Below are 13,976 nucleotides of genomic sequence, written 5' to 3'. Positions count from 1 at the left end.
CATACCGTAATCTGCTAGTTTGGTTTGTCTTTCAAATACATTTGTACTCTAGGGTGTACAGTATTAAAGCCTCGTATCAAGGGATTGTTTGAAAGAAAATACAGATCTGAACTTGAAAAACAAAAGCCCCAAACACACCACAAAGTTGGTGACACAAAGCCATACACCTGTGGTCGTGATAACTTGAGCAACCTAAAACAAAGCCAACAGTCTGTATTTGGAATTCTAAAATGCAGGACGTGCAAGATATAGAAAACAATTAGCACATATGTGGCTACATCAATTAATTTCCTTGGTTCTCTAGCATGTAAGAAAAAGACAATATAGCAAGCATCATAGACAATATAGACAATACATTATTAAAGCAGAAGGCAGGGAGGAAAACTTGGAATATGACTGTCTTCACCCCATAAAAATGACAGCAGGTTAAACCTGCTTCTCAGGCTTTGTTTTCATTATGCTTTTTAGGCATTTTTTTCCAGAAAACCAACAGAGTAAAAAAGTGTGGCTCATGCAGTCCACAACAAACCAATTGCAAAAGGCAGGCAAACATGTCGATATTCCTAGAGATGGTCTAAACTCTAAACATGAGATGAAGTAAGCTTGAGAAGGCTAAGGCTTTACCGAAAATGTAAGATGGATGCTGTGTTGTCTGTTTCCTGACAGGTGAGGTGGGTGTTACCAACACAGGTTTCAACTCAAGCCATAGGTCAAGGTGAACCTTACTGTTAAAGGTCACTACGAAGATCTGTGGATACAGTTGAAATCCAACTTGTGACTTCATTCCTTTATCAACTTTGAAACCCAGAAATGCAACTTTTTTTGTTTAGATAATTGGATAAATGTTTTGAAGGAATTGAAGCACTGGGAAAGAATAGTTTGGGTGGTCCAGGTTTGTAATTTGTACGAATATTAATGCTTTTTTCAATTGTCTGATCTTTGAACATGCACATGTTACTTGACACCCAAGAAGTTGAAGATCATCAACTTTAAAACCGTACTGAGGACTGCATAACATGTTTTTCTGATAGATAAGTTGTTTTCAAATCACAAAAATGCAAAATATACATCATATTTTATGGATTAATTTAAGTTATTGGGCAAAAATTGACACCACATGCCCAAGCGACACTGATCTCTCTTAGAACTTTCTCAGGGCTATTGGTGACTGACCTACGACCTAGGTCACCTTTCCTTCAAGTGTGGCATTGAAGTGTACTTTACATTTGCAGAATGATTGACAGATGTTCTTATTACATCTTCCCACATGTATCTGCAGTCATAATGACTTTGATTACATTTGACTGATAATAAATGGCTCCACAGGCAGTATAATAGGTCAAAAATCTAATTAAGTTGAGCATAATTTGTAAATGTCAAAAGAAATCGAAAGCCTGTGATGTTTGTAGCAAGGTAATCGCAAAAAGAGAAAGTTATTTGTTTGTTTGACCTCCCAGGTGACCTTACATTCCTTGTCCGAGGGAGGAGTAAAAGTACTGACCTGGTCTTGATTATGATTTCATGAGTTTTGGCCCCAGACTTGGCTGGAAATGTCTTGAGATGTCAGGGTAACATTACAGACTTCTTCAGTGATCAATGACTTCCCATTACCCCTGCCTTGCCTTTTGACCCCTCTCTAAGTGTCCTGATAGAAGTGTAACAGGTCTGGGAGAAGTTGAAGGAGTTGTTGTGAGTTACTTGAAGTGGTGCTGCCATATCCTTAGGGTTTAACAGTGAGTGGCCTTGTGTGAGGGGATGACAGGGGAGCTTTCCTGCCACCTGTGTTGTTTAGACAGGTGCAGTCTGTATTTTGGCAGGTGCTCTTTAACATCGTTCTGCTAAGGTTAGCCATTTGGTGACAAATTTGTATTGGTTATGGGGCCTAGACCAACTAGAAGCCTATCCCCCCCACAACTGAAAAGACTAGAAACTGACCAAATAGACAGATAACACATCAAGGGAGGAGTACAGTTTGCCGCTATGTTCATACAGACAATTTCTAATCTTTCCAGCTAGCATGGAAGCCTGGTAGAGGCATTATAGGGTTGTCAGAACATCTCATTAGGTGAAGTTGTCAAAACATATAGGTGTAACCATTTCAGGGGTACAGAGTTAATACATTTGGGAACCTCAATGTGTATTCACAATGTCAGCATCACAATTCTAATACAGCGCATGTACTTGCCATGTACTTGTATGTACACGTCATGTACCTCAGATACAGCTGTGTTTTCTATGCTGACCTATTTTCTATGCTGTCACTCTCACTAGTTATATACATCTATGGCAGCCTACAGAAGAAATTTATGCCAAACACATTAACAGGATTTATTATCTTGACATATCAGGTTTTTATGGACAGATATCAAAAGCAGATACAATCCCTCCTAGCTTTACACACTTTGCGTAGCTGAGCATGGTGCATGTTTTAAAGTCCGCTTTGGTGGCGGAGCAAGGTTGGCTGAATCCTAGCTGTCTGCGCGCTTGTAGGATGGAACCAAATAAGCTGATGTTATCACCCATATTGGTTTATTGTCCATTCCATGAAGAGCATTTGATCTCGGTTAACCTGGGTTTGATTTGGTTTGTGGCGGAACTCAGCCTGACATATTGGGTGGGTATCGGGCAGACATCTTGGCTGCAGTTGGATTATGGGTAGGGGGATCAGGACTAAGCCCTTAGGAGGCCTAAACATCCAAGGTCGTGTTTGGTACATTTGTAGTGGTACTTTTCAACATGTCCGATAGCGGGGTAGGATTTGGTGGGAATTTGTGGCGTTATTGGTGGGATGGAGGAAAATTGTTGATTTATGTTGTTCAGTATGTGGAGGAAGCTTTGTCTGCAGCTGATATTCTGCAACCTGCAGTTTTCTTCCTGATGGATGTCTTGTACCTTCATCTTTTTCTTTCACTTTCCATTCTTGCCAGTAGTAGTAGTAGAGACATTGTCCTTTCTTTGCATTATTGATGCTTCAAGTACCAAGTAATGGTTTCTGTGTAGGGACAAGCACAGTGTAATGGCTGGGGTTTCTTTCATTGGCCTACCTCTATGAACAAAACCCCAGTTGAAACCACTGCTTGGAAAATAAGTTGAAGTTCTTTACACCCCTTTCGTAGCTTAAGAAAGAAAAGAAAAAACATTAAAAAAGGAGAAAATGTATGTACGTGGTTGGACCATCTATTCTGACAGATGATCCCCCCAAATTGTATTACTAACTTTTTCTCAGCTCCACTTTTGACCGGTCAGCTCTTTACGCTGGCTTTTCTTGCTAGTATTCTCTTACTCATTGGTGCAGGGAGGCCAAACCTCTGCTTGCAGAATAGGCTTTACTCATCTTTCTCTCGCTGCCCTTTCTCCAAACTAATGGGGCCCATTGAAACCTCACGGTCGGAGAGGTCGACAGAGTACCAATCCGCCCTAATTGTAGAGTAAATACGCTGCTGAGGCTTACCCCATCCTGGAGTGGTCTCCACTCTCCCGGCTCCAACAACAACTCAACCTCATGTTGCAGCCAAGGTTTACTCAGCTGCAGAGTAAATACCACCTCCATTCAGTCTGTAATGCACCCGCAAAGGTGTTTGGAGAAGCTTTGGGGACAAGTCGTGATGCTTTAGCTGTAACACTGTCTACAATTGACATAGTTTTGTTCCCTTGCTTTTTTTTACAAAAATGAACTGGCCTGCTCTTTGTGCTCCTAATTAAAAAATACTATTTCCACACTGTCTATTATGAATCTATGATAAATCTATAAAGCTTTTGGGAAACCTGAAGCTTTGGGACAAGTTGTGATGCTTTAGCTGTAACAGTGACATAGTTTTGTGCCCTTGATATTTTCCCAAAAGTGAACTGACTTAAGGGCTTCTGAACAAATGCCATCTCTACACACTCTATGAGAAAAGCAAGCGTTTGAAGTCTGAACCTTGTGTCACTTTTAAAGAACTTTTAACTACATCTTTAGTATCTCGTCTTTGGAAGACAACTCATGTGAACTGTAATGTCCCAATTATGTAGAAATCAGAACTGTGATACCCAGAAATGTTCGATCCTGACGTTGCTGTGTTGCTATGATTACAGAAAGCCTCTCACAAGAGCTGGAGGTGGAGAGGAATGCCAGGACAGATGCAGAGAGAAAACTACAAGGTGGGAAATACATTTTTGCATCTTCTTCTACTAAGAAACATTTTACACACGGGCAAAACCTGATGGTACGGAAACAGCTTACGCATGTGAGCGCACGAAAACCATGTACGTCAGTGTGCAGCCTGCTTTGATGTACGTCAAGAACATATGTTCAGATTGACAATGTACATTACTTTGACGGCTGGTGTACGATCTGAATGTATGTTTTTGATATACATTAGAGCAGGCTGATTTACACGCATGGAAAATTTGATGTTCGCATTTTTATATGTTCATGTGCTTACACAGTTTTTGTAAATCGGGTCATAGCCTGGATGCCAGGTTTGTCGAAAAATGCTAGGGGAGTTTCCCCAGTACAATGAACTATAGTGCTGTTTATCGTGTGCATCTTCTTTGTCACAACCAGTGGAAAGAGTAGCTCAACTGTTCATTGAGTTCATTTGAGCTACAGTAACAAATAAAGTTTTTAGTAGTTTTTACATTCTTTTTGTTTAGCATTCAGACTTGATTTTCAGTGACCTACATGTATCAGCTTCTTCCATGAAGCTGTATTGTGTTGTGCAGTCCTAATTAAGCAGTAATGGATTATAATGACATCTAACACAAGACAAACAGTGCTGATTACACAATTGACTCTAATCCTAATCAAGGATGTATTGTGAAAGACCAGAATCATGCTCTGCATGTCTTTACAACAGACATTTGCCACACATAAATTCGAAGCTGGTTACTGAAAAATTTGGAAAGGGGCCAGAAATTTGCAATCTGTATCACATTCTAAAGGTCAGATACATGTATTTACATAACTACATGTAGATATCTTTCAATGACCTAGAAATACGCATCTAGTAAATGGAGGACTTCCCAACTGGGACCATTTGATAATCTGGAGAATTCCTTTCCAAATTTCAGTCACTCAGTGTTTGTAGATGTGCAAGCAGCCAAAGGTGCTTTTGTGTTTCCAGATGCACAGCTGTACTTCAAGAACCTTTCCTCTTGGTCATCCCTCGTCAGCTCATCCGAGTGAAGAAACTTGGGTCCTTCTTAAAGCTTGTACTGTCTTAAAGGATGAGGTCTCAACCTTCCACGAAAATGTCTGAAAAGTTTGCACATTCTTACAGTATTTTACAAGATCTGCCCCCTAAGTGGTAGATTTCAGATTGATTTTGAATTGATTTCAAATTTAGGGATTATTGGAACTGGAAAAGAAGAAGGGGAACAAGATTGAATAGCCCACAATTGATTTAGTCGTTTGTTACATAATTTGAGTGTAGGCTGAAGAAAGTCTAGAAACATTTGTACATGTACGTGTATTCCAAAACAGAATCAAATGCCCCCAAATCTGAAACCTTGTACTTCTGTGCAAACTCTTCAGACAGGATCCAGCAACTTTCCATGCAGACATAGATCTTTGTCCTTCATATGTGCTCAATTGTTCTTCTTTCAGATGCACGACTTTATTTCAAGAACTCTGTGCTTTTCAACGCGTAGAGACCACAACAGCCACAGCATCAGCAATCTTCACTCTCCACTCAGGATATGCATGTTCACATATTTGAAATACATGTATTCTGCTATTATATGGAAGGACCTAACACCAAACCCAAACAGAATGATCTTTTGTGGGAGTAGCAAATATTGGGATAAATTGTTTTGTGGTAAATCTAACAAACTACATGTACAGTTGACTTCATATATTATTGTTCAAGTGGCTAGATATTGTAAATAGGCCATTTCTAGACATGTGTAATAATGAGTGTGAAAAAAATGTACCAAGTTGGAAATATCATGCTGCCCAGTGCAAGAGTAGTCAAAGCATTGGCACAAAAGCGCCATCTATCAGCAGGAGTTAGAACTACAGCCTGTTAGCACAAACCATGATCAGCATAATATGGCTACTCAAACATTTTACACCAAAGATACTACAGCTCGTTCTTTTCTATTTATCTGAAAGAAGCAATGACTTTTTATGCAGTGGGTGAAAACTCAGGCATCGGAGAAAATTGGTCTTACTAAGATGAGAAACAAGCAAACGAAGGGGCCGGTTTCTTTGCTTTGTTTGTCGTCCTTGGTCGACTTCAGACTTGTACAGTTGTAAATGTGGTTGTATTCTGTAGGCTGTTACTTGTGACACAACTACTGGCTTTTAACGGAGAGGGAAAAACATAGGAGTTATATTTTTCTGCCCCTCCATTTTAAAGCAAACATATATTGGTATTTGTCCTGAAAACATGATAGCAAAGCCGATATTTGGCTCTTTTAGATGTTGTTGAATGTCTTACATAGCTAGGCAGACGATAACCTAAACTGAAGAACTTTTGATAAGATGTGATAGGAAAGTAGTGGACTTGTCCAATAAAGTAGTAGATGAAAAATGTTTTTATGTGACTTGTAAAATGTACAATGTGTTTGTAAATGTAAAATAAAAAAAGAGCATGATGTTTTTTTGTACATATATTGTCTCTGGTTACTGGTAACACCCCCCATGTGGAGCCATAGAAAGCATTGCCAGTCAGTATTAATGTGTTAATATTTGTAACATGTATCGTTTTCGGATATTTCTAAGTCTCCTTTATGTTCAGATGTCCTTAGACTGGGAGGTTGAAAGAATGACACAAAAGCAATCAAATTCTAGAAGGTTCTTGGTTCTAGTCAACTCAGCGTAAAAACAGTGTTACTGTGTTTCGTAAAAAAGTGACACCCCTCTATATGTTTCAACACCCCCATGTTCCGACAACCTTCAACCTCAATATTGTTGGAACATACATGTAGGGGTGTCAGTACTGTCATAGAAGCAGTACTACTGTGTTAGCATTATTTTAAGAAACCCATCTACATTGTACATGTATGTATGGCCTATTATAACCTCTTTTGTCAAGTCGCTTGAGTGGTGACTACAGGTTTGACTACTTTCTTGCGTGGATGAGGAAAAAGGCAGTTACCGTATGTTGAAGAATGTAAGAAGGAAAATCATAAGCCTTGTTTGTAAATAGGAAACTGTCGTGCTATCCTACACTGTGTGCTTTATACGTATGTTTGTAAAGTTCTTGTATATTCTTCCTCAGCTTGTAAATGTAGTGAAATTAGAAAACTTTCATGAACTGGCTACTGTTAACCAATCAGATGTGAGCAAATGGTGTCATTTAGGTCAGATGTTGTTTGATTTTTGTTTACATGTTGATTTCATTGAAATGTTGTTTGCAAATAAAATTGCACTGTTGCCAGATACAACAGATCTGGGCTAGTCTGAAATATAGCAGTAAAAGCACTGTCTTGTTCCAAATACTGTTGTTTTTAGTTATGGCTCCCAAGCATTGTTGCAACCCAAAAATTTAGCCAAATAGGGAGAATAATTTGCCAGTGCAGGTGTTTTTATTTTCCAAAGGGAAATGTTACCCTTGCTAGCCAATTGTTGACTAGGTTCAAATCGAATTTGAGTTAAATTTGAGACAAATTTGACTCCCGACGCCGCTGTCCTACTCCTGAACACCAGCGAAACAGCCGACCAAATTTAACTACCCGTAACCCTTAAGAAAAGCCTTCTGGATGTTATTGCTTTTTTTGGGGTTTGCAACATGTTTAGGGGTCCCCATGTTCTAGTCTACCTCTCATACACACGTGAACGAATAATTTGGAAGAATTTCTGTACACCAGCTGGCATTAATGTGATCATGAGAGTTTGTAATGTAAGAGTTTGTCGGACAGGTCGTTCATTTCAGATGATCCACATATTGTAATCAAAAGTGTTGATTTAAAGTAAGTTTCTCCAAATAAAAGTATTTTACTTTGATAGATGTGATGTTGTCTGTTTTGTCTTTTGCTAGGAATTTTTGAAAAAAATCAATATAATTTTTAGTTGTGGCACTGTAAATCACGTTTTACGGAACTATATGGTTCCGTTTGCAAGGACCCCAGTTCCCTTCCCATCATAGGGTAGACAAACACAAAAGATGGTTTGGCCCTAAACCCAGATGCTTCTATATAGAAGGTTAGCAAAGAACCCCCTTTTAATATGAGGATAAAAATCGCATGTTAGTAACGCATGCAGTCCTTAATTACATGGCTCACCTCTGGCATCTTGATAGTGGCTTGACATAAAAACAGGTGTCCTCTTGAGATCGTTGACTTGCTAAAATTTAGGGTGTGCCTTGTGTTTATATTATACATTTTTTGAAAAAAGACATTTTGTGCTTGACCCCATAAATTTGTGAACCAAGACTTGCTCTCTGAATCATCACACACTTTGACTACTAACTATGTCCCTGCTCTAATTTGGTATTTAACTCACCTTATTTCTGGGTCCTGATCTAAAGTCTAAGTGCATGTGAACTCAGAGAGCAGGTAAAAGGCACGTGGAAGTACTGCCTTGTAACTTTAATTAACAAATTCAAGCACTTAAGCTTGTTCAATCTTAATTTCCGTAAATTGCTTGTACAAGGTGAAGAATCACCTTATTCAGAACCTTTGATCACAGTAAATATTCAGTCTTTATTAAAAAATCTTTATTCAGAATCTTTTTTCAATGAGTGCACTGGTGTCCTTGGTAGTCGTAGTCTTGTGTGTTGAGCATCTCCAGGAATGGCTGCAGTCCACAGGATCATTACTGTCCGCCTTTTCTCTTACAAGACGGTGAAAATAAAATCCATCTTTGTACTAAGATGGATGAAACAGTTACTTGTCCAAGTTTTCACATACAAGATGGATAAAAGAAATTCTCATTTCATTCATCATTTCTCTTACATGATGGTGATTAAAAGTCCTAAAACTGTTCCATCTTTTTTTTTCTTTTTTATTTCTTAATACCATTAGATGGATGAAATCATTTCTCAGTCAGTGTTCCATCTTCTCCTTACAAGATGGTTTGGTAACAGACATAACACTGTTCCATTCAATGTCTCATCTGCTCGATTACAAGATGAGAGTGAGAAAAAATCATTGTCACTTGCAAGTTAAATCTAATACAGTCATGTGCCTGAGGCCTTCAGCTAGTTCATATATCTCTGTCTCTGGTGGTCCATTGATGCCGATGATGTCATCATCCTTCTTGAGCTCAGGAGCAGTGGCTTACTACTACTAAGTCTTAGCAATTCTACCCAAGAACAAGTAAAGTTCTCTCAGCACAACCAAAGTCAATTTCTTCACCAACCCTGATGAAGGCAGCCAAAAGCAGCCAAGACATCAATGAAGAAAATTTACTCTGGTTGGGCTAAAAGAGCTTCACTTGTGATCCCAAAAGCCCACTACTTTTGTTTTATGTTATTTGAGATTCAGTTGTCACAAGGCACTTTATTTTCCAAAAGGTTCCCTACAATTAACTCATTTAGTAAGCGAAGCTTACGAGGGAACGAGGGGGTACGAGGGAACTTCACTCCCTCGTACCCCCACTCAGAACATTCTCTGCAAGAACACGCTTAGTCACCTCAACAGCAGAAAATCACCCTTTCTTCCTCAATAGTCCATCAGTCAAGAGAAAATTTCATGCTGACAGTTTCTTCCCCAGAACCACTTCACTGTGGAACAAGCTTCCCCATGAATGTTTCACCGCTAATTACAACCTCCAATGGTTTAAATCAAGGGTGACCAAATATCTGACCACGCAGTCATCACTGTAACCCAAAACACGTAAGTGGCTCTCACGAGCCTTGTTTTTGAGGTGAATTCTGAAGGAAATAAAAAAAAAAAAAAGAACCAAAGTAGAGCTTGGCTCAGATCCCCCACCCTTACTTAATTAATCTATACCATTAGCAAAAAAAGGATATTATACAAATACCATTTGACTAGTTGTCTGCTTTTTCTCCATGTTTGCTTTTTTTTTCCTTAAAAGTAGCCAGGATCAGTGACATCAATGGCATCAGTCTCAGTGGTCACCAAAACCTCATCTGAAAGCACAAAACACATTTCAATCATCGTCTTCTTTTAAAAACATGTTTGATCTAAACATACTTAAAATGACAAATTGTCTTACATCTACAAGGACATATAATAAAAAGAGATTAAATTGGACTTACTGTTGTAATAGATCTACAGTGAATGTGAAAAAGTTGGCCAGGAAGAGATTTGAGGAGGAAGAAAGTAGAGAATGTGAGAAGGATGAGAGAACAGATACAACAAAAGAGGGATAGATTTGAGTGAATCTTTACCATGAAGTCTCAGGGGCCCAGCTTCTGCTCTGCTTCTAGTAGTCAGGAACCACGGCTGCTTGTCATCCCTCTGTCTTAGCAAGACTTTTCCTGCAGGAAGTTTACTCAGACACAAAGACAAAGATAGCCGACCACTCAAATTTGAGTGTGGTCCTGATACAGAGAAAAGGAGAAAGAGGTCACACAAAGAACATTAAAAGGATGACAACTCAGCTTTGAGTGTGGCCTTCAAAACTACATGTACAACAAAGAGAGAGAACTGGAATAGAAAAGTTGCTAAGTTAGCCAGCTGATGCTCCTTTGGAGCACTGCTGGGAGGAACAGGGCAGCTCTGTTCAACCTAGGAAAACTAGAAGGCAAAAACAATATTCCCATGTAGTCTGCATGCAGGACTGAAACAAAAACAAGTTCATAATGCAGTCAAAGGCTCCTCTGTTGACCTCACACCTTCAATTCACATGAAGTTGGATTAGATCCTAAGAAACAGCAAAATGCATTAATCTGTAGAACTGCGTGGAAAGTTTCATTCCTGTCCCTGGTGCTGAATTCCTGGTGGCCCCAACATCCTTAGTAAGTTGGAATCAAAGAATAAAATGTCATCTATCAGGAGTTCAAGTCCCAAGCAGCAGCACAGTCTGAAGTCAATCTGAAATATAAAAGGTGATGTTTACTAAAAGTTTTTGGTTTGAATTCAAAGTCTCAAAACTTCTCGAAAAATATAGCCAAAAGTGCCAAAAGTAATTTCTGGAATATTTTTGGCGGCGATTCTGAGGTAAACATGTGAGAAGACTTCACTATTTGTCATGATATCGACGTAAAAACTATTTCAACTACACAGATACAATGATTGACAGCTCCGTCAGACGAGAAGGCGCTGGCGTCCCGTAGCCATGACAGCCCAAAAAAGCAAACACGTCAAAACTCAAAGAAGAAATGTCAAAATTATCAAGATGGTGAAGTAAAATTCACACAACAATGGTTTTTATTAGATTTTGTGAACTTCAGCTGGTCCCGCGATCCGCGCCGAGTAATGCGTTGTAGGCGGGATCATGCACCTGTTATCCCGCCGGCCCAACTACGCACGACCCAGGCACGACCGATTGACAAGTTTCCTCAATTTTTCACCGATAAAAACGACTCTACTACATGTTGGAACATTTTTTCCGAGGGTTCTGAGGAAAACTTGAGGAAAAATAAAAAAATGTTCTCAACCTTTTGACGATTGGGATCCACACCGGGCTCTGTCTAACGTTACGTACAGGGCCATGCTGCATCTCTCCCGCAGGCCCAACTACGCAGGGCTGCGGTACAATTTTCTCAATTTTTCACGGATAAAAAAAGCTTAAAGTGACTCAGCTACATGTCGAAGCAATTTGTCGGAAAATTCTGAGGTAAACCTGAGGAAAAAATAACAGTTTTCTTGAACATTTGACCAGGCATCTAATTCATTGTGGTGACTCCGGCGATATTTGTACTATAGGGCAGCTGCAGACCGACACACGAAGAGGCACTTTTTCTCATTTTTTCTCAGATAAAGAAAACTAGAAGTAATATTATTACACGCCAGAACATTTTGTCTGAAAATTCTGAGGTAAAGTTGAGGACAAATATCAATTTTTGGAGGCTTGTTACCAACCACCCAAACGACGGCCATATACACACGGGACCATGCTGATGACATCCCGCCTGCCCAACTACGAAGGGCCGCTTTACAAATATTTCTCAATTTTTCACCAGTGAAGGAAGCTAAAAGTGGAAGTACTACACGTCGGAACATTTTGCTTGGAAATTCTGAGGTAAACTTGAGGGAAAACACAACGTTTGCGGGAGAAACACTGACAGGAAAAATGTACGACAATGTCGTCATACGTAAGGTCAGCCTATATCCTACCGTGCATCACAAATCGTGAAAGTATCGGGGAAACCGTGTAACAAATATCTTAAAATCAAAGGGGGACATTTGGCAACGATATACAGAAACTATACAAGGTGAACCCTGAATATAATGTGGTACTAGTATTTCTCCGTAAAAATTCTTACCTCAGTTCTGACGGGACGCACCAGGTCCAGGCACATAAGCAGGTGCAATGGCGCCAAAATTTTGAGTGAAAGATTCTTAGATGTAACCTTGAACGTGATTGGCGCTCACAGGAAGGGACGAACCATTTGTTATACGGGTATAATGCCAACAGAAAAGTAAATGTCTTTTTTTCTTATCGGATGCCATTCTAACCTCATCACGCAAATTACTTAATTGTTTTTAATGGCAACATGGAGTTCATACAACAACGTATAGTTGGGGAGGGGCTCTCTTTAATAACTTGATCAAAACGGAAAAAAATCGGACACATCGGAGACACTCAACCCCTATTTTACAATGGTTGATCTCCCGCCATGGAAAGGGGACAGTTCATTTCCAGTGAACATGTTGACATACGTCCTGCAGGGGATGTTTCAGTAAACATTTTGGGGGAGGGGCGCTCAGACACAGACGATCTGCTTTAAAAATCCACAAAAACCAATGCTCTATAATTTATAGTTCAGTAGAGGTATATTGTTCTCTTTTTCTCTACCAGGCTGTAATTGTTATGTTAATGAAAACATATTGTTTTCGCTCAGTTTCTTCTTCCTCTTCTTCTCCTTCTCTTAACAAGGTCAATGACCTGAACCAGACATCTGTCACCATGGTAACTAGTACTACAGTAGAGTATGAACTACATAAATTGCAAGAAATCAAAGACATCCCAAGTCCAATTTGTCTGTTCTTTAATGATGTCAACATGAAGCACACCATCTTTTCACTGGTGACAAACCAAAAATGGGCAGGGAACATACATTTCTATTAGTACCACATATCGTTGTGGTCATATCTCCACCGGCCCTTGCCTTATACATGTATATCCCTGTTTCACTACTTTGCAGTTCATCCATACATAACGTTAACTGTTGTCTCCACCAGACTAGACTATGCTGGCTGAAAAATAAACTTGGCAAAATAGGGGGAATAATTTGCCAGGGGAGTTTGGCCACCATAGCATAACATTTGCACTTCCATGAGAAAATGTTACCCTTACTGCAGGCTCACTTTCCTGGCCAATATTCACCTTGCCCATTTTTACCGAATCCTACTATCCATAACACCCTAGGACGGCCTGGTGGAGGCTAATATGACTGCATTCTAGTCAACGTATTGCCTTTTGGTTCAACTTTTCCCCTTTTTTAATATCATACAGAATTCCTCTCAATGTTTCGTCGCATTTTCTTACTATATAACTATGCTTTATATCTCTAAGATAATTTCTCTTCTTCATAAATGTGACAATATCTTGTATTTTTATTCTTCACCTAGATCTTTGTTGTGACACTAAACTGATTAACAGATTCAGTATGAAAAGAAGAGTCCACTTTTTTCAACACAAATGTAGACAGACCACCATGCAACATTTCAGACTGCACCACTCTACAAAATACTGGTATCATTTCTGACTTTTAGAACTGCAGTCAGAAAAAGCTATATAACTAGCCATGTGGTCCAGCAATAATAAAGGTCACAATTCTTCTTTTGTCATGATTTTTCCTAATTGTACACACACGTCCCCCATATAAGCATCGCCATAGTAGACTTCTTATATTATAAACAGAAAACATTTTCAATGTACAAGATACAGCATTTTTTTCTCTCAACTTACTCTCTCT

At 39.3% G+C, this 13,976-nt stretch overlaps 1 protein-coding gene across 6 annotated transcripts in view; it reads left to right on the top strand.

Annotated features, from left to right (window-relative positions):
- The window catches only part of LOC109486488 (dachshund homolog 1-like), a 52,962-nt gene extending 45,491 nt beyond the window's left edge, over nucleotides 1-7,471 (top strand). For 4 of the 6 annotated variants that reach the window (XM_019790323.1, XM_019790322.1, XM_019790321.1 and 1 more), the window contains 2 exons: nucleotides 4,075-4,140; nucleotides 5,106-7,471. In XM_019790323.1, the coding sequence (XP_019645882.1) occupies nucleotides 4,075-4,140; nucleotides 5,106-5,167 (128 nt within the window). In that variant the 3' untranslated portion in view covers nucleotides 5,168-7,471. The remainder of the gene's footprint in view (nucleotides 1-4,074; nucleotides 4,141-5,105) is intronic. The other 2 variants (XM_019790325.1, XM_019790320.1) reach the window with 1 other exon arrangement.
- Nucleotides 7,472-13,976: the final 6,505 nt, after the last annotated feature.

This window comes from Branchiostoma belcheri, unplaced genomic scaffold, assembly GCF_001625305.1.
Source record: "Branchiostoma belcheri isolate BF01 breed outbred unplaced genomic scaffold, Haploidv18h27 scaffold80, whole genome shotgun sequence".
Classification (NCBI taxonomy): domain Eukaryota; kingdom Metazoa; phylum Chordata; class Leptocardii; order Amphioxiformes; family Branchiostomatidae; genus Branchiostoma; species Branchiostoma belcheri.
Note: the sequence above shows the minus strand (reverse complement) of the source record. Positions and strands in the feature narration are given on the sequence as shown.